Source organism: Hippocampus comes, unplaced genomic scaffold (assembly GCF_001891065.2).
Source record: "Hippocampus comes isolate QL1 unplaced genomic scaffold, H_comes_QL1_v1.1 scaffold12, whole genome shotgun sequence".
In the NCBI taxonomy this organism is placed as follows: Eukaryota; Metazoa; Chordata; class Actinopteri; order Syngnathiformes; family Syngnathidae; genus Hippocampus; species Hippocampus comes.
Window position 1 is genome coordinate 1,231,239 of NW_017805478.1, and position 20,623 is coordinate 1,251,861.

General features: G+C 47.3%; 2 protein-coding genes and 1 long non-coding RNA gene across 4 annotated transcripts in view; 2 read left to right on the forward strand and 1 right to left on the reverse strand.

The window, feature by feature from the left end:
* LOC109519222 (uncharacterized) overlaps positions 1-20,623 on the forward strand; it is an 86,070-nt gene that overhangs the window by 59,623 nt on the left and 5,824 nt on the right. Inside the window, exon 3 of the long non-coding RNA XR_002168903.1 lies at positions 5,098-5,182. This is a non-coding gene — a long non-coding RNA (uncharacterized LOC109519222). The remainder of the gene's footprint in view (positions 1-5,097; positions 5,183-20,623) is intronic.
* Positions 10,822-12,184, reverse strand: med10 (mediator complex subunit 10). Its single transcript, XM_019875632.1, has 4 exons — positions 11,793-12,184; positions 11,631-11,714; positions 11,433-11,535; positions 10,822-11,363 (listed from the first exon to the last, which is right to left on the reverse strand). Exons 1-4 carry the CDS (start codon positions 11,912-11,914, stop codon positions 11,268-11,270), a joined length of 405 nt encoding a protein of 134 aa, XP_019731191.1. The 5' UTR covers positions 11,915-12,184; the 3' UTR covers positions 10,822-11,267.
* Positions 12,771-18,889, forward strand: ube2ql1 (ubiquitin conjugating enzyme E2 QL1). Of its 2 annotated transcripts, XR_002168902.1 has the most exons (4): positions 12,771-13,037; positions 13,360-14,275; positions 18,006-18,256; positions 18,383-18,889. XR_002168902.1 is itself a non-coding variant. In XM_019875631.1 (3 exons), exons 2-3 carry the CDS (start codon positions 13,565-13,567, stop codon positions 18,135-18,137), a joined length of 843 nt encoding a protein of 280 aa, XP_019731190.1. In that variant the 5' UTR covers positions 12,771-13,037; positions 13,360-13,564; the 3' UTR covers positions 18,138-18,889. The 2 variants fall into 2 exon arrangements, 1 of the variants encoding a protein (XP_019731190.1); XM_019875631.1 differs by having other exon boundaries at positions 18,006-18,889.

A 20,623-nucleotide genomic window follows, 5' to 3' on the forward strand; every position in this document is an offset into this window, starting at 1 on the left:
TCTTTTTTTTTTTTCTCGCTCCCCACATGGTCGAACGAAGAGGTTTGTTATTGTTGAGAAATATTCAGCGCCGATGTCCTTTACTGCGTTTCCGTTGCAACGTGATGCGCAAGGTCATGACTGATGTAAATGCCTCCTGTTCTTCAAGATACAAGGTGAATTCAGGTCCGCGTGCCACCCAAGGTGACAGACTATTCATGTCGTCTCACCTTCTCACATGTTCAGGTGTCCTTCCTGATAAAGCGCCTGAGCAAATTAATTAGAACAAATACAAATTCCTTCAAGGTGCCTGTCAGCTTGGCAACCGATCAAATGTTAAGCATGTCAAAGGAGGGACGCTATCGTTTCCTCCCTCTTTTGCCGCTTTTATTGAGGACGTTTTTTTTTTTTTAGCCCACGTGTACACTTTGACGTACCCTCGGCTCCCTCAAATGAATTGAACAGGGTGTAGATCACAGTGTGGTTGTGTTAAATAGTTTTTGGGAGTTTGATGGATGGATGGATGGCCATTCTGACATTCAACCGCAGTGTCGACAAAATTGCCGACATGGCGGCAAGGAGCGCTGCTTGGTAATGATATGCTAATTAGGACTGAAACGGGGTTGAAAGCGAACACGCGTCTGGCTGCATAATCACTGGCTGTTTGATCTGATGTATGCTCATTTAAGATATGTGTCGCATGGTAATTTGATAGTGTTAGGCAAGTTCTCCAACAGCCAGCCCCCCGCCCCCCGCCCCCACGATGACATCTTCACCTTTCTTTTTCTGCATACCACAGCACTGTTGAGATGGTCCTTGTACGCTTTTTTTGGGGGGTGTGCATGTCGTTAATCATTCTCTGCGAATATGTTTTTGGAAATCACCTCTCCTCCACGAGAGGTTTGCGCGTCCGAGTGATCTGGCTGGATGGAACGAACACACATGAGTAGACACGGCATTGTAGACAAAAGTATCGGGACACCTGGACCGGACAGCCAATAGACGTGAGGTTGAGGGGAAAATATGAAGTCCGTCCATCATTTCATTTATGCCAAAGAGACGTGATGGGTTTTGGGTCTGAGCTCTCAAGTGCTTCCACATTGAACTCATCCGAGATTGCCTTTCAGGGCCTTCATCCCACAGCCGTGCCGCAACAGAAAAGGGTCTTCGCCAAACTGTTCCCACAGAGTTGACAACATTGAATTGCCCAAAATGTCTTCATATCGGAACATTCTGATGAACCGCGTGGTCTAGTCCAACCCTTAATTGACTGAGTGAGTCTTCGTGCTTAGCGCGTAATACGTCGTAAAGGTCAACCCGTAATTCTGCCTGTAGGCTAATCAAGAAGAACTTCTGAGAAGTGAACTGAGGATGTCATCTTAAAATAACCCCGCCGCGGCACAACGGGTCCGCTGCGTTTCTGCTGAGTCACGCTCAGCCCTTTTCCCCAAATAGCCGAGTCACCAAAGAGGCTCTTGCTGACTGCATAACACCCCCTTACGTAAGAGCCGTCCTCGCTTGTGCAGACGGGTCGTCCGGCAATTTGCTGTCCGGCAACAGGCGCTTTGTGCGGGTCGCAATGTGTCGTCCAATTGTGCGAAAACCCCTGCTTAAACCGATCGAGCCCTTTCAATGCTTCAATGCCTCTCGATAAGTGAATTCGTTTGGATTACGTGGGCGTGCGACAAGATGGCGGTAAACCCTCAACACGCCATTGATGATTCTGTGACGAGAAAAAGAAGCTTACCTCCATTCAAAATGTGTGCGCGCGCGTGTGCGATAGTGGATTTAAGCCCCTTATTAGGCCTATTCTTGTCTCTGCCTACTGTAGCGCACAGGTGCTTACCTAAGCTTAGGAGGGTGTGTGTGTGTGTGTGTGTGTGTGTGTGAGAGAGAGAGAAAAAATCTCACCCAGTGACTCAGAGAAGACGACATGAGTAACATTACGAACTCGCACTCATTTTCCGCAGTGACGTCTATTGCGCAGATGGCGTGTGACGTGAACATGGAATCATTTTCAAGAATCGGAGCAGGCATGTGTGCACACATGCTCACCAATCAACACGTAAATGGCCCCCCAATGTCACATTACCTGGGGGGGTTATGGACCACCACCAAATATACTCTATATCTATATATAGCATCTCTTCCCCAGCCGGCTAATTCTTCGCCCCCCCCCATCGCCCCCCCCCCACTCCATTATGGAACAAAATCCCAGTGGTGCCTCGTGGCAGTGAGTCATTGCAAATGGGATTTGGGTTTTTACGCCCACACCGCCAGCGCCAGAGTGGTCCACAAACCCAAAGAGTCCTGTCACAACCCCCCCAAGTGTAACATAGCAAGCGGTCCATTATTTTTATGATCCTTTTTTTTTTTTTTTTTTTTTGTAGAATTCAGAAGCCTAGAGGGAGTTGGGTGGTTGACTCCAGGCTGCTGCTGCTGCTGCTTAGTTTCCACATCAGATGCCACCATCTATCTGTATGTGGTCCTTTTCATTGGTTTCACAGCTGGCAAGTCTCGCTGTTCTCCAACCAGCACCCCAATTTGGCAGCAAGTCTTGAACCGTGCCGATAGATTAGGTTGTCCAATTGTTTTAATAGACAACAGGACACAACATGAAATCACTGGCACGGAATGTCCAAGATGAGATCCTTCATTACATTCCTCGTGCATGTATTTGATTTGATTTGATCGTGAAGTCTCCCCAACGCTGCAATTCCAGCCTGATCATTCTCCAGGCATGAAAGTGTCACACAAATGGAAAGTTGCATCAGTCGCCCGGAGGAAACGGAGGCAAGAAATCGTTGGTTGAACTCCCCGGGTGCACTTTGTGAAAGACAAAGTTGGGGGGTGAGGGTGAATGACGAGCCAAATGACGCAATGGCGCTACACAGCTGCAAATGAGTCTGGGAATGAATATGAAATGCCCTGTTGGAAAGTATTCCTCTTTGGAGAATTGTCCATCTTTTGGCTGCGGAACTCATTTCCACAACTACGCGGGAGCGCTTGCTTCCCCCCCCGCCGCCCCGTCCCCCCACTTTATCAGCAGCAAAAATGCTGTTGCAACTCATGCTAAAATGAGGTAAAGTGGGCTTGCTTTAATTCAATTTAGATTAGCCTAATTCTCGTCATCCCAGAAGGAATCCGAGGCACAGTTGGCATAATTCCTCCTCACTTCCACTTTGCCCGCAGCCCGTTTTCCTGCAGCGTCGACTCATGACATCGCCATCTAATCCATCTTCATCCCGTCCGATGAGGGCAACACGGTGTGAAGGAGGGAGGGTGACCTCCGCTTCTTAATATAGACGCTGACCCTTTGGCAAGTCTTGACACTGTAATGGCCCGCTTCGTCACAGCAACACATGTTCTCCCCCTTGTGTCAGGCACTTTTCGAGGGGCCAATGATTTCTGATCCCTCGAGAATCTTCCGAGAAAAGCGGAAAAACGGATCACTGAAAGAGCAGGAAAACGGCAGACGTATCGCCCCTGCGGGCATATACGCTCACCCAAACGATTACGAACGCGTGCGCGCGATGAGCCGCTATCCGTGCCGCAAAGGGATTGAACCGGTTCGTCGACGAGTCGGCTTGACGATGACGCAGTGACGTGTGAAGCTTCGGGTCGACGAATCTCAATCGTGGGTCCAAGTCTGTGAAAGTAAAGATGATTGTGGATGTGGAGAATGACGTCGTCTATGTGGCTGCAAGGGCAGCGGCGCACGGTGACCTTCTCGGCTTCGTCACTTTGATCATAAAAGACCGGACGAAATGTGCTCGGTGATGGTGCAGTGGTTCACTTGTCTGACGTGTGTGTGTGTGTCCTTGTGCGCCAATTAATGTATTTGTATGCAAGGTGTTCAGATTTAGGTCAAAACTGCAGCGACTCCAAGACGCCGGCGCATAGCCTCAATGTCTCTTCTGCCTTCAGGTTGGAACCGCGGCGTCCTTTCGGTCTCGCGCCAGGAGATTGTTTGGGCGAGCAGGTGTTTGCTTCCCTCTTCACTGCTTTGTTTTTTCACCGTTTTTTCTCCCTCAAAGCCTGCAGGAGACACGCATGTTCAAATCCCAAAAGCGCTCGCGTGCAGCCGGACGTTCAGACCAGCCGAACCGCTTTTCAAACGTATAAAATCAACTTGATTCATTGATGAAGCCAAAAATGAAAACAGTTTCGCCGGTACACAAAAAGCGGGATGTATTTATTTTTGAAAAAATATTCCACAACCCGGTCTTTTATAACTCGGCACGTCCGATGACTTGAGTGCGGTGACTCACCACAGAAGGAGTTCCTCTTGGACGCCGCCGCTCTGAAATCCGGATTAACTCGTTAACGGGCCGGAATATCGGCGCGGGAGATGCGCTTCCGTGAGTCGAGGCATCCCAGCTGCGTCCCCGGTTCAAAAGTCCACTTGTGACGTGGCGTTACATAAGTCGTAAGCCGCGGTTGGTCACTGGCGGTTAAGCTGCTCATTTTGTGAACTCGGTCTACGTTTGATCGTTACTACTGACCATGCGGAAGCGGTATTCCAAGCGATGACCCCCCGTACGGTGACTTTATTTTTCAACCAGGATATATACAATCAATGGTTTGTTGTTATATTCGGATGATACGTCCGCAATGCACATCGGATTACGGAGGAGGAAATGCGCTTTCGCATCATGTACCGCTGAAAAGAAAGATTTTGGCCCGTAGAAGCAGACGCAGGGACACCTCAGCCAATATGACATCCGATTTGAATATTTCATTTCAACTTGGTCCTCCTTCTGCGGCTGTAACATCTTCCGCTGCTCCGGGAAGACACCGTTTTGGTCTTTCCGAGTCCCCTTTTTTGGGCCCACTGATGCAGAAGAACATTTGTGAGGTCACTGACATGACAGAAGTTCTTCCGCAACAAATTCATTCAACTGCGCCTTCTCGACGCTAAAGGATTCATGCGAGGTTGAAAAGTGGGCCTGCTTCGAAGATTTTGGCGCTCTCCTGTCATTCTGATCAAATCTGCAGAATATTCGAGGTGCGCCTCTCAGCGTGTTGCCAAACAAAGCATGACCATTCCTATTCACGTTGTCACGCCGTCTGCATTTTTAATACAAGCGCGATCCTCTTCTGTGTGTTCCCTCCCAGTGACGAAAGCATCGGCCATGCGCATCGGATATAAACGTCAGCGGTTCCGCGGCGGAGTCACGAAGGCCCTCCTCCAAGTCATGAGGTAAGCCGCGGGCCGACGCGCTCGCTTGCCGGTCGTTCCTCCCACGCCGGACTCGAGTATGCGCGTGGTTGTAAACTCCAAAATTGTGCAGGGTGCGCAAAGAGGGAGAGAGTGGGTCGAGGGATGATTCAATGTTGTGTTTGTACATTCACCGCTTTCGGGAGAAGTCAAGTTGAGTGAGTGAGCGGGCGAGTGCATCTATTTTTTTTTCTCCAATGTTTAAACTTGTAGAGTTGCCTGCTAAGTCATTCCTTTTATATTGTGATGAACCTTGCCCGTACATATGCGTCTGCATGTTATCTATAAAAAAAAAAATAATAATAATAATAATAATAATGTTAAAAGCCACGCATGCAAATAGCGTACGTAAGCAATCGAGTGACACGCCAGCAAATCGGACAGAAGAGAAAAACGCGTTGATGCCAAACCACCTGGCAGGTCGGCATCGCACACAAACCCACCGGCACGCTTACATACAAACGTGCGCATCCTTGACAGTGATGAATGATCTTTTGCCGTTGCCACGTGTGCCTCCGTGGGGGGGACGTCGGCACAAGCCGCGTCCAATGTGACCTCCATGGTCTATCATACGGCGGCCGGTCAGTCCCAATCCGCGCACGTTTCCTCATGATGTTGGCTCCGAACCCCATTTTGTCCCTTACAAACACCCACGTAAACCCGAGATGTTTCGCGGCCATCATCCTCCATGATGACCGCATCCTGCAACGCAACCCCTTGACAAAAGTCAAATAAATTCGGACTTTAACGTAGTGTACTGGCGTCATGCTTCCGTGTTTTAAGAATGTGTGGCCACAAAGCTGCCAGTGTACATTTTTTTTTCCACCAATCCTGAGCTGGTTTCAAAAAAAAAAAATGGTGCAGTCACCAACACGCCTTGCTTTCCTCCCTGCTCGGGAACGACTCGCTAAGCTAGCTGTCGCGGCTAAACGCTGTCCTGCTACATACAGTAAACAAAGTATTTTGACCTGATTACTACACAGTCACCGTTGTATGACATGAGATGAATTTGTTTCTTCCTTTCCATTATTTTTCCTTGTTGCCCAAACATGCACGTTGGAATTTTAATCATGAGCACTTTTTCCTCCAGGTCTCTGGAGATATTGCCCTTTTTTTTTTTTTTCCAAACACCGCAGACTTTCATACACCTTTCCTGTTATTTTTGGGCCATCTTTCATAAAATGTGGTGTGAGCAGCACATAAGGGAGGATGGTGGAGGGGTTCCAAAAAAAAAAAAAGGGTGGGGGGGAGGGTTGGCCGGGCATTTATGGGGTGACCCCGGGGAGGGGGTTGGAGGTTTCGACTTGACCATGTGGGACATCACCCATAAAACTCAGAAAGCCTTATGCGCTTGTGAATTAGCAACTATCCAGGCGCATATATTATTTTTGGAGTGAGCCAGGCAAAATGTTCTAGCCCGATATATATTATCGCCCAGCAGCTTCTGATTCAGACAACTTTATTTATCCCACAAGGGGCAATTCGTTTGCGGCTTCCCAGTCTGCATTCAGACTTGCAGTTGGTGCCCGAATGAATAATTGATGTGAAAGAAATGCGTTGAAGCACAGGGCAGAAGGACATATCTTGGCCATACCTGTAAAGCAGCTGACAAATTGTCAGGCAAGATAAACAACATATGAGAAGAGTAACGTAAATAAGGTAAGAAGGAGACAGTGTTAAAAAAAAAAAAAAAACATCCATATGATTATTAATTGCTTTAGCTGCCTGTTTGCATTAAAACAAAGCCGAAATCCATCTCTTGCATGTACAGTAGATGAGCGATTTTATTTTTCTCCATAGGATGATCATGATGAACTTGGGTTAAGCTCCAAATGTGCTGGCTACATTTTTAATTCGAGTGAAGTATGATGTGAGGAGGTTACAGAAAAGTCGCAAGAAACTGCAAGATGTGTAAATTATGTTTTGCATTTTGACAAAAAAAAAAAAGTCCAATACTATTCATATGATTTCTCCCCATACAAACATTGGATGTTCTTAAGAATAATAACAATCATAAAAGAAATTGTGTAGCTGTCGTAAAAGTGTGTGAACAGTGCAAAAGCTCCCTCTTGGATCGGAATGATTGATAAATAAAACATGAAAATGACTGTGAGCTGCTCACAGTTGCCATTTTTGTCATTTCCAGCCAGAGAGCCCTCGTCACCAAAATAAAAGAGTAAAGTCAGCTAAGGCAAAAACCATTCCCTTCATAGTAATGGAGCAATACCACTTTATTTCCGCACCACCTTTCCGAAACACGATGATGTTCGTTTCCCCCCCCCGAACGCAATAGTGCACTGCTGCCCTTCCCAGCACCCCGCTTCAAAACGCCTGGAGCACTAATCGCCGCCTCTGGCAAACACCAATAGCGTCACGGTGACCCGCGGACTGTGAGAAGATCCACCCACAGCCTTCCCACATTTGAAACCAAAGCACCCACTGAGAACCCCAACAAGTGATACCGTCCGTAATGTCTTCCATCCATTACGTTGGTGGGTAATTGCCTCGTTGGTTCTCCTTGGATTAACTCATGTGCAACCAGGTTTCAACTTGACAGTGAGATGACAGCAGCGGATGGGCTTTGTTGCAAATGTCACACTCAGGGCTCACAATTTCACCCTTGAACATCGCGCCGCACGAGGCAAACGAGATGCAGACTTAATTAAACCAAAGGGAAATGCTCCTCGCTCTCATCCTTTATTCATTTCTGCCTGCTTCCCTTTCTGCGTTGTTTGTTTTTTCTCAGCAAATTAGGCCACTCGCAGATGCATGTAATAAGCGATGAGTGTGGCTGGATGCCACGCGTGGCGAAAAGCGTGGCAAACTATTGTTTTCCACCTATTAAGGCCCATCTGCGGGGCTTTCTGAGCGGCGTAATTCGATAGCCGCCGTTGACGGGTCCTTAAGCGAGGGCAGGTGCGAGGGACATCAGGCGGCAGACATTATCGCTCTGATTTATGGTTTTCATTCAGCGCCTTTATCATCCTATTATCGGCACCCTCACATCGTCTGTCCTCCCGCCCGACGTAGCTGAGCGCTCACGCCGGGTCAGTGGCTCGCCGCTTCCAAATGTGACGCATGAAGGCCTCACGTGTGCGTGGTTGGTCATTAGGACTGATTGCGGACAGATGGATTTTTAAAGATGCGGCGTGAAAGTCTTGTTTTTTTTCGCGATGATGCGCATCAAGCCGGAATAGCGCTCGTTGGAGCCCTGACATTGACGTGTTGACAAACACTTCCTGATTTACATAGGATGACAAAAAAATGACAGGGCCGCGATGGTTTTGATTGGGGCGCTGGAAACGGCTCCATTGTGACACAAGCCTGTGTGGGTCCACGGTCATGATGATCAATATCGTGTATATTGTGATCCTGTTAGTGTGTGCGGCACCACCAGGCCAAGTTTGCCCCTCTCACATTAAGAATTGGGCACGTAATGTCGCCTGCGTCAGATGACTTGACTTCACGCAGTCCCAGTCAGCCGTGATCAGGGCGGTATAAAGAGACCCCCCCCCAGCCCCTCCCGCAAAGGTTTATAATTACCATAACCTTGATGCAAATTTCTGTTAGCCTGTGTATGGTGTTTTGTTTCATATTAAGCTAGTGAACTCGCATTCGACAATATTTGGTTTAGTCAAACATTTTGGCATTTAAATATACATATTGGTGTGTGTGTGTGTGTGTGTGTGTGTGTGTGTGTGTGTGTGTGTGTGTGAGTTCGTGATGTAGGGGGGGGAGGATTGTTGCCATAGGGACGAATGTAGCAGAAGGAAGATGGGGGCCCGCCTCCTGACCTGCACAGAGAAAGCGAATGACAGTCACAGAGCTGAGGCGAGACAGGCGCTGGTCACAATGAGAGGAGGAGGGGAGAGGGGCAGAGGGGCAGAGCCGCACCCGCGCAAACAAATTGCCGGGGCTTCAGCGACGACTCACCACTTAGCATTAGCATCAAAAAGAGATTATGCTAATATGATCAAAGGTGGCTTTTGTGTCCCGGTAGCAATCCAAGGGCACTGGGGATGCATGAAACCATGATAGCATTATGCGCAGGCTGAACATTAACATTGCACTTAAATATAAGAAAATTGAAGAAAAAAAAAAAAAACTCAAGTATGACTCATTTCAAATGTATTGCATGGGAAAATTACATCAAAAAGACACCTAAACAAGTGCTTGAAAGCAAACAGTTCCTAAAGATTAAATACAAGTATATGGAACTGAAGTTAAACACAACTGAACTGTACTTCGGCAGTAATGATTTTGAATGCCACTAGAGGGAGCCCACCTATTACTAGTGCTTCCGAAGTTTATTCCATGAATGTTAGTAGTGTAGCCAAACTGCACTAGTTGACATTGGTGTGCAACTATATGCTATTAATGAAGGACTAGATGATGTCATCACGAAACATGTGATGTCACTAGCAGTACAGTATTGCAGTAGTTGCATATACAGTTGTCAACTCGTACACGGTTTTGCTCCACTAGTATACTCAAGTTGTCCTAATGAGGACAAAGTGTGTCCTCATCCACGGGCCTTAAGATGGATCATCGATGATACGGAATAAATGATCAAACGGCTTTCCATCTGAAATGCACTTTTATGAAAGGGCTGTCACATGGAAATCCTACATTGTCGATTCTTTTTCGAGAAAATACAAGACGACAAAGCAAAGAGCCGATCACCTGACACTGCAGCAAACTCTCACGGCCCGCAGGACGCGTTCAGTGGCCCAGCGCACTCATTCATCCGTTTCCCAAAAGCGTAGCACGTTGCAAAATTAGACAATGGAGAGCTCTGAAGAAACGTAAGCACCTCGCAGGTGGTGCCTGAACTTTTGTCCTTCCGCCCTTTCAAGTGTCTCTCAAGCCTGTGAAAGCGCATCAGCCTCCACATTTTTTCCCCCCGGTGATCGTGGATTTGGTCTCTATTGTAGCTGGCCGTCAGTCGTTTTGGGGTCGCTGAGTGCATCTCTTATTTACAGATCGGTATCATCTTAAACCGTGAAATCTACGAGCAAATGAACACTTGTGAGATAAAACATGACGGGGCATACAAGTATCTCTTTTTGCAAACATATTTTCGTGGTTCTGCTTGCCATGGGAGTTTATTTCTTGACTTCAGCTCAGTTTCTTCTTTCTGGAGCTTTAATGACAAATTAAAGCTCCCGAAAGAAGAAACAGGTTTTCTGGGATTTTTTTTTTTTGTTTTTTTTTTTCAGTATGCATGACAACACAACATTCACACACTGGAAAACAAATGCCTGTGTGTACGTGTGTCGTACTGCAAACCAAAGCGGGTAGAAACGGGCTCTAATTAAATTTCAACCATCTCACACTTGGCTCGTTATTGGATTGAAAAATCTGCCCTTGACCGGATTCACGTCATCTCCGGGAGGACTAGCGGGGTCAAAGGGCAAATGAGGAAGTGCTGATGACATATCTGATTCATGGTGCCGAAAGGGAACTGGTATTTTGAGTGGGGAGAGATGATCAGAAATATTGAATTATGTCTGTTTCTATCAAATTTTAGACGAGCTGTAGTAATGTACTTGAGATGGCAAAAACAAGACAACAGAATGCTACTTTACGCTTGAAGTGAGCAATCAGTCCAATAACGATTATCCACTTACAAAACCTTTAATATGATACAAATAAAGAGCAGACATGTTGCTGAGCAGGGCGGAAAAAAAAACAAAAACACCTGCATTCAGACTTATCACAGCCCGAGCAAACAAATGTATGTCCAACTGTTGTTACTGTGTGCTTTGTCAATTATTACAAAAAGATATAAATAAGTACCACCGCTTCAGGGAGAGTCAGGAAGGAGCTTCTGTACAGTATGGCGCTTGAAATTTACCCTGCTGCTAATACAGCGTCCAAGCGACAAGGACGTGTACGGCCACATTTGTCCAGGCAACAGGCTCCATCTGAATCAATTTTTAGGATAAAGAACATCGGCTCAGTCTGGTTGCGAGCGCAAAGGATTCTCTTCCTTGATCTGACCGGTTCAAGGCTTAAAATGTCATTGTCACAGGTTGACAGGTCAAGGGTGACAGTGCAGGAATCACTAGGATGGGCCGTCGTCGCCATGTATCGCCTTATATTTCGACATCTCCTCCGGGAAGACTTTGCTGAGCTCGGAGATGAGAAGGCTTTTGAATTTCTGTCATAGAACAAAGAAGCCAGTAAATCAGAGGTGTCCAGTTATAACAGACTCACAATTACTTCTTACCGTCAGGGTGTCAATTTTTCCTTTAACTTGCTCGTTGCGGGCCAAGGCTCTCTCCAAACACTCCTTTGTGTATAGCTGTGGGTTTCGACCCTGATCGATGTATCTGAAAAACATCACGCAGACAAAGGATGCACAATTCACAAGTTAATCCTAATCAATCAGTCAATGAAATAAGTCAACATCCGAGTCCAGACTTACTCAAACACTTCCAGCGGTACGTTGATCTCATGCAGCTGTTGACGGCACTTCTCGATGTCTTGCAGTCCCGTTATCATTAAATTTCTGTAAAAAGAAAATGAAGCCATAAAAATGCCCGTCGAACTGCAATGTTTACAACGCGTCAATTCAAACGTGACTCACAGTTTTTGGTTGAGTCCCGCTTGGCTGCTCGACTGGAAGTCGCTGACGATAATTCCAAGCTGTCGAATATTTTCGACAAACTTTTCGAGATGCTCCTCGAGGTTTTCGTTTTTCTCCGCCATTTAAATGTTATTCGAAAGATGAAAATGGCTTCAAGGGATGTCGTTTGTCAAAACAATCGCCGGTCTCTCGTTAGCCGCCACAACTAGCGTAGCTGAGAGTGCAGTTGTGCTTTACGGCAAAGAACCAGCCAATCGCTACTGGGCGCTGGCGCGTTACCATGGTGATCACCAATGAGTGTTGTATTCTGTATGAAAACGTCGTGCTTCGGAAAATAAGGCTGTTTTTTTTGCAAGCGTTCAAGATGAAATCAAAACGCTGAAATGTTCCCTCACAATATTAATTTCATGTTTTCGTGAAAAGTTTCATTAACATTTTAACATTTATTCATCTGAAACAAACGCCCCGAATAGGAAAGAGTCATCACGCAACCTACTTATCAGTATCTACGGCGCCAATTAACAATTAAAAGAATAATTTATTACGTGTATAAACAATCATTATTGGAGTAAATAAATAACATTAAATAGTATATGCAGGTGTCTGACAACCCTAGACACCACATGAACAGGAAATGATACCACCACCTTCTCAATAAAAGCTTTGGGTCTTCTCTCCGTGAAGTGACAGGATGATGTATTAATGAATGATAAAATAACGATTGAATGACGAAAAACAGAGACTGTACTGATTGAAATGTTTAAATGTTTGTCTTGTGGATGTTGTGATTGTCTGATTATCGAACATCATCAGCATGGACGCTAATACCACATGTTCAATTGGCAGATAGTGAATATTTTGAAATGTGTATTTTTGTTCTTAACGGCGCGGTGTCGTTTGAGTCTGCACAAATGCGCACGCACGCACACACGCACACGCAATCGTCAGTGTGCGTGAGGAGCTTTACTTTGAAATGCGTCTTTGCAGGGTGAGCGCATGTGGGCTGAGCGTTCGAGTTGGTGTGCTTGCCGGAGTCGTCATCCTCTGCATTACTCGAGCTGCAGCAGCTGAACACACATACGCGCACACGTACATTTACGCTCACACAAAGACAAGCACTATAATAAGCGCTTTCCTGCAGCTCCGCTGCTTGGCAGCTCTCGTGGATCTTCTGGATTGTCGTTTTTTTTTTCACGTATACGTGGTGGCCATTTGCAGCAGATACTCTGGATTTCACGCAATCGGGTAAGCGAGTCACGGTTTCGTATGGGTTTCAACTGGCAAGGGGGACACTCGCGTTCGTCGTGCAGGTGTTCGATTTGTGACCTCATCTAACGTCGTATGACGTCGTAGGCGTTTTTGACCATTGTGTTCATGTAATGCAACCCGATTCGATGTAGTGACGCGCAGCGTTTATCTTTTTAAATGCATTTGTGACACATCGCCCGGACTGCGGCGAGAACAAGGTTCTTGGCGCGGGGGAGGGATGGCGTTAAAATCCAGACGAAACGCTACCTACGTTGTTGTTTTGCGGGGCTAAGGATGACATTTCTCTATCTATGTGTAGTCACGTCGTGCAGTGATGATGCACTGAGAGGAGAGGCGCAGGATCGTGGGCTGCGATTACCCCCGAAGGCTGTCGTGAAGGTTGAGATCTGAGAGTGGCGCAAGCAAGGTGAACTCAGTAGTCCCTATCCACGCCGAGGGAATCTCGACCCTCTGTCGGGGGGTGGATCGGTGGAGGAATCCCAACCAGATCCGTTCAATAAATTATGGCCACTCTACTGCGGAAAATCGGCCTGATCCGCCTGCACGACCGAGACACAGAGGACCCCAAACACCACCAGGGCTCTTTAAAGGGCACCAAAGGCACCCCGAAAAACAACAAACATTGTCAGACGGCCAACGACACCAACATCCTCAGCACCCCGGAGATCAAGGCGAGGAAGCTGGACCAGCACGGCAAGGACAAGGAAAAGCCAGGCAAGGATGCCAAGGAGAAACAACAACAACAGCAGCAGCAGCAGCAGCAAACCGGCGGAGGTGGGAATAAAAGCACCGCAGCCTCCTCCGTCCCTCCGCTCGCGCCTCACCGGCATCACTGCACCCAAGTGCGGACGCGCAGGCTGATGAAGGAGCTGCAGGAGATCCGCAGGTTAGGGGATAGCTTCATCACGGTGGAGCTGGTGGAGGAGAACCTGTTCGACTGGAACGTCAAGCTGCACCAAGTGGACAAGGACTCCGCGCTGTGGCAGGACATGAAGGAGACGAGCACCGAGTTCATCCTGCTCAACGTCACCTTCCCCGACAACTTTCCTTTCTCGCCGCCCTTCATGCGGGTGCTGACGCCGCGCTTGGAGAACGGCTACGTGTTGGACGGGGGCGCCATTTGCATGGAGCTGCTGACCCCCCGCGGATGGTCCAGCGCCTACACGGTGGAGGCCGTCATGAGGCAGTTTGCGGCCAGCCTCGTCAAAGGACAGGTGAGATCATATCGCCATCCCGACCGCGCTACACTTAATCGTCACCCTTATACCGCATACGTGAATTTAAAACCCCCGTCACGCACATTTTGAGCGCAGGTGCCACACGCTCATTTTGCCGCGTTAGGTTTCCTAATGGCTGCACTTCGGATCAGTGGTTAGCAGTGATCTGTCTGTCCCACACCTCGAACGTTTGGAATTAGAATCTCATCTCAGTGGGTCTGACTGGACCGTGCATTTTTTTGTATTGCAATAGAATAATGTAGAACAACAGCAGGGATGGGCGACTGGTGCCCTGCAACTCAAAAATATTTTTTTTTTAAAAAAAACATCCAATATACATTTTCCCTGAAAAAGTGGGGCGCAAAAACTGGGGGAAATACAAAATATGAAAGCAAAATGTTGAAAAAGGAAAAAAAAATATCCCAAAATACCGAGGGGTAGTTTGAAGTTGTAAAATCACCAATTACCACTAGGTGGCAGACATGTCGTTAGTTGCGCTTACACTACTTTCCTGGGGTGCAAGCAAAAATTTGCAATACGGGCGGCATGCCGCAACCTTTGCAAAATCCGTCCACCATCAATTCACATTGGTTTCCTTGCAGTGGAAGGACATTATCAGTTGGTGGCGCTAATGCACCATTAAGATGCTTTGGAAGACTTAATTTGGTTTCCAGTCAGTGGAGGGCAAATGTTATTGTATGCACTGCAAGTAACACTCAGGCATTCTTTTCAACGGGCAATATTAATGATCAGCCAAAGGGAATGAAATTGAAAGAAAAAATGAAATGAGGGAGCAGAGTGCTCTCGTGGTTTGCACACTTGCCTCCCAGTTAGGAGGTTCTGGGTTTCAACCTTGACTTGGCCTTCCTGTGTGGCTTTTACGTGCTTTTCCTCATGCTTGGTTCTCCCTCGACCCGAATGAGGATGGACGGATGTTTCTTTCCGGCAACCGTTTCGAGCCACGCTCCCCCCCTCCCTTCCTCAATGCTCTCTGCAGTCCCCGTTTGATTGCCTTTCATCACTCAGCATCCTCTAGCAACAAAGACCCGCATACCAAGTGAAAGTCACGCAGGCTCACGATACGTGTCCCCCCCCCCCTCCCCCAGCGCATTTACGAAAAACGAATAGACCACCGGGGGATGGGAAAGCAGGCAGCGGGGGTGCCACGATTGCAGACCTGTGTGATTTAGATCAACTGGATGATGTAATCCTTTCAAATCCTGCCCCGCTCGGTGTTTTGCAGCATCTCTGCGCTTCCAATGGAAATGGCTGCATCCTCAAATGCACTCCGCCTTATAACCCGCAGAGCTTTACTTAAAAATAAATCTGAATCTGCTTGCTCGTCCTCAGCGAGACTGAGCAGGATGATTGATATCCCCCCCCCCCCAACCGCTCCCCCTCAAAAAGTACCAGATTGTCCTCCACGTAACCCTGTTGTGTCGTGCGTTTTGTTAAGTTCACAAAGCATCTCCTATGCAAATGAGACGGTTCGCTTGTGTGTGCGCGTGTGCGGAACCCCGCTTGGCAAATTGACGACTGTGCCGCTCACCAAATGCGCAGCGGTGTTTCCTCCTCATATCTGATGGAAGCCTCACTGATCAACTTGGATGTACAGTGTGCATTTGCGTGTTCCGCTAACAGTGCTTGGCATGCGCTGCAATTTCCCAAGCAGCACTCAAATAGGAACTCTATTGGTTGCATTGAAATTGGAGAGAATTGTTAAACATTTTAAGAATGAATACTAACGCTGTATTTTACATGTTCAGGGGGGTGTAAAGAAATAAAATGTTTTCTTGAAACGTAAGTAAGCTTTGCAGTTAGTTCGGTATTAGTGTATCCTCATGCTCCTTGCATGTGTTTTCATTTTATATTTGACCGCCCTGTACACACTCAAGCAGCAGCGTCTCGAAATGTGACTGCTGATAACTTAAACTTTGAAGTTGGGGCACTTGTAAGCAAGACAGTCACAGAATTTGGATTCATTCAAACATTCCGCGCGAGCATTGGGTCGAACCCACACAGGAAAGCCAGAGTTGAGTCTACTTCTCATTTTATTTTTTTCCCCACATCCCAGTGAAGCCTTGATGACATCATCAATAGCGTGTTCGTTTGATGAACCATCCCATAAATGCTTCCTGTGGTGTGTAAGTGCTTTCAAGCGCTATGTGGATGCGACATTTCGTGCCGGTTATGACATCTGACCAATTTTTTTATTTTTTTAAGCATGATTTTATCCTCTAATGACCCGACTATCAGTCCCAGAGAGGCTCCGTGATCCGATGAATCCACTATTGATCTTAGATAAACGCTGACATGGGACAGCTTCGGCTGCCAGCACTGACGCTGATTCATTTTATCTGATCTCCCACTCCCTCTATGCCCCCGCCCCCACACCAAAAAAAAAAAAGATGTCTAATAACACTGCGGCGAGCTTGTTTTGTTTTTGTTTTTTTGTTCTTCATTGGTGCCTGAGATCACGATGCTGCTCATGAATCCTCGATTGACGCGTTTCAGGCTCAGGGCAGATTTTTATGTAAGGTCGATGCATTCACCAGCCCTCTCACATCCTCGCAAATAAGGGAATACACCAACGGCATAGCAGAGGCCCTATTTAAAAAAAAAAAAAAAAACCTTGTTCAATGAAAGTGAGGTTATGTTCCTTGCTAGCGCATCACCATGGCAGCAAAGTCTTTCACAATAGCCGGCAATAATGAGGCCCGTCAGCAAGGCGACAGGCACCATTTTGAGGTGGCGAGAGCAACCGTAAGTGATGGGGAAGATATGCATGGCTAATCAGATCGCATGTGATCCCTGCCCCTGCGACCGCAACTGAGCCTGCGAGCGTGTCCGCAAAACGTTGTGACATCACGGGCGCATCAGGGTGCATCATTGTCCACTCACAAAGCACCGAGTGGGGGGAAAAAAAAGCGGGTTGTATCATTCGCCAAGTATTTATCCGAGCTGCAGTGCAGCATGCAGAAAGGCCGCCCGGCGAAACATTTGTTTTGTTAGTTTGAGCAGCGAGCCATGAGCCAATAAAGCCGCTGAGGGAAGTGGCGCAGTGTGATCTAACAAAGTGCGAGGTAGCGAACCAACGCCAGAGCCATCGATCATACGAGCCGCACGCCGGATGACCAGTGGGCAGATCTACGGTGTCCGTGCAGTCCCGCCAACACTGTGCCGACGATGCTGGACAAATATCGTCCAATGAAAAGCATACTTTTTAAAAAATTATTATTATTATTATTCAACAAGTCATTTCAGTTCATTTTTAGATCAAAACACTCCAGTGTGTGTTTTTCCCTACAGTCAAAATGTAATAAAGGGGGCAGCTTGGTGTACTACCAGTTAGCTCAATGCTACCATACATGCAAAATGCCATAGACTGGCTAGCGAATAGCATTGATGTCACAGCGTGATGCAATTTTAGGAGAGAGACAATGTAATGTGTACTCACAGTCACAGGCATATCTTCTTTATCCTCTGCAAAAAATTTTCCGTCACTTGTGAAACCCTTCTTTGTTTGTGTCTGTATTATTCTGCCCCCTGCTGGCTAAGGCATTCACACCAGAGGCAGCACAACGTGTGGCTCGAACGGCATAGTTATATTTCCATCGAAAAGAGGATTTGAGCTATGACTTCACACTTCACCGAATGTTTGTCTTTTTGGGAGCTGATCGAAGTGATCGCGCTTCTCACTCATGATCCTTGATTTCATCTCTCGCAGGGGCGTATATGCCGGAAAGCAGGCAAGTCCAAGAAGGCCTTCAGCCGTAAAGAAGCCGAGGCCACCTTCAAGTCGTTGGTGAAGACCCACGAGAAGTACGGCTGGGTGTCCCCGCCCGTGTCGGACGGCTGAGCGCCGACCCCTGACCTCCAACATGCAAAATGACACCACGCTAACTCAACAATCTGTCACACTCACCTTTTGCTGTAGCTTTTATTTATTTTAATGTGTGTGTGTGTGTGTGTGTGTGTGTTACATGGGGGACTTTGTATTTGATATGCAGACAAGCGATCACTTTCACATCATCATCACCATCACTGCCCTCACCCTCGCCCAGGGAAATTCTTTCCCCATTTTGGGAAAGGCCTGAGAAGGAGGTCTGTGTGTGTGCGCATTCGGGAATGCATTTCTTGCTTTTCCTCCATCTCGATGTATTTTTTTTCTTCTTCTCGTGCACATGCAGTTGGACCCTGTGTGGACTTTTGCAGCCGAATGAAGCGGACTCATCCCGCTGTGGCGCTCGCCTTGCCCTCCCCACGCCTGAGCCCTTCCCTCCTCTTCCTTTCGGCATTACTCTCGGTCGTCTGCCTGTGGCTGCGGGTTCATTTGCATATAAATGAAGCCGTTCATGTTTAATAGACGGGCGGCGCGCCGACTTCTCCGCTTGTTCGCTCCTTCGTTTCTTCCCTTTTTTTTCTCCCTGTCGGCTGTGCGGTTGCCCACACTTGGATGCAACATGAAGATTGTAATGTACATGGAGCTGTGCTCTCTCTCTCTCTCTCTCATATCCTTCCAAGCCCGCTCGCCCACTGTCTTTCTTTTTGTCTCGTGGCTAAATTTAGCGCTCACTGTTGCATCGATGAATATTAATTTCTAATGGAAGGGGGGAAAAAAAAGTCCCATGTTGCATTATGCAGAAACTTTGTACGATACATAGAATGATCGTCACTCATTTCGCTGTGCGTGTTGGTGAGGAAGAAGACTGCCCTCCTCATGATTTCGATGAAGGTTTGACTTCATTTTGTGTGGGCATGCGTGAAAGGGGCACAACCCTCTTAAAACGGACAACTACGAACTGTGAATGACACAAAGGCCTCACGAGTTACTGTTTGTAAGGGAATATGCGTGTGTGTTTGTGTTTGGTGTGAAACCAACCAAAGTCCAGCAGGAAATCCGCTGTGCGATGAACACACTCGTGCGCGCGCCCGCTGTACCCGCACGGCTTGATATGCAGACTGGGGCTCGCCATTTTGATGAATGTAAGCTCCCGAGCACCACACGACTGCCCAGAGAGAGACATCCGGGGATATTTGGGAGAGGGCAAGCCGAGAGAACGGGGCGCATGGCGGGGGGGTCGCTTCTCGGAAATGTCAGTGAGTCGTGAGACGGTCAAAACCTGCGTCTGACTTAGCCCAATAGCAGAATTGCCTTTGAGCTGTCGTAAGAAAAGCTTCAGGAATGGTGTGACAAAAAATTGATTTCTGACCAAAACTGCAAAAGCGATCCTGCCTCATTTGTTTCGTGAATTTTTGAAGCGCCGCCATTGTGGAGCATCTGACGGTTCCTTTCCGAAAAGAGCTAGCATCACAGTGCCGCGGCAACGTTTTTCACCACCCCTGATTTTAAGCACAATGGTGTTTTGTTTTGTTTTTTTGTTTGTTTTTTTATATATGAATATCGTGAGCGTCCCTTCAAAAAAATCACTTGGGCACTTATGCTATTGGGCGCAGGATATGCTAGACATGCAGTGATGTAAGAATGTTCCTCCTCAATGTAGAATCGACCGGAATGTGCATCCCGATACTTTGAAGTCCACACGGTGTGTTGTCATGCCGCTCGTGCGTCTGCGACTTGTCCTTCCTGTCAGCTCGGCTTCCACTTCTGCCATGTGCCAGTTAAATGTCAGAGACAAAGCTGCTAATTGGGCTGACATTTCTGCCAAGCGTCATACGATCGAAACGGGCGCTTGAGTGCGAAAGGATGGAGGATGTCAACCTCCCGCTCGGCTCCCTCCTCCGCCCGCTGGCATTTCGGTCCGTGACGCGTAGCCCTGTGGCGTTTGTTTTAGTCGCGGAAGGTACATGTGTGTATGTGTGTGTGTGTGTGTGTGTGTGCGCGTGCGTGTGTGGAGGGGGGCGGGGGGTGCAGAAATACTGTAAATTGACTTCATATTCTACCACAAAATATCTCTTAGCTGAGTGTTTGCTGGTTTCAAGTCAATCATTTTGGTGATCTCTAGATTTAGACTGGTAGTGAGCAGACACTGAGCTGGTTCTGTTGTATTCTATTTGCATGTCAATTGTGATTGGTAGCTACTTACTGTATATTTTTTCTTTTTTTTTTTCTTTTTCAAGAAAAGTCAGGAAAAACTGGAGATAAACAAAAAAAAAGCAAAATGCTTCTCGTTCTTTTTTCGCTTTATTTTTGAAGAGGAGCTTCTGTACTGTGCGTGTGTGTGTGTGTGCGCGCGTGTGCGCGCTTCTCTTTTGATGCGTCCTCCAATGTCATATTGTCTTCTATGAATGTTTGTTTTAATTTATTTGGGATTTGCCAAAAATGAAGATTTGAAGCATGATGCCGGTATTGCCACAAGAAAAAGAAGGGAAGGGGGGAAGGAA

Bases quoted from the DNA above. Each gene is read 5' to 3' on its own strand.
- med10 (XM_019875632.1), bottom strand. From the start codon at position 11,914: ATGGCGGAGAAAAACGAAAACCTCGAGGAGCATCTCGAAAAGTTTGTC. The intron at 11,715-11,792 runs GTGAGTCACGTT...TTCTTTTTACAG, and splicing joins GCGGGACTCAACCAAAAACT to AAATTTAATGATAACGGGAC. The intron at 11,364-11,432 runs GTAAGAAGTAAT...GTTCTATGACAG, and splicing joins GAAAAATTGACACCCTGACG to AAATTCAAAAGCCTTCTCAT.
- ube2ql1 (XM_019875631.1), top strand. From the start codon at position 13,565: ATGGCCACTCTACTGCGGAAAATCGGCCTGATCCGCCTGCACGACCGA. The intron at 14,276-18,005 runs GTGAGATCATAT...CATCTCTCGCAG, and splicing joins CCAGCCTCGTCAAAGGACAG to GGGCGTATATGCCGGAAAGC.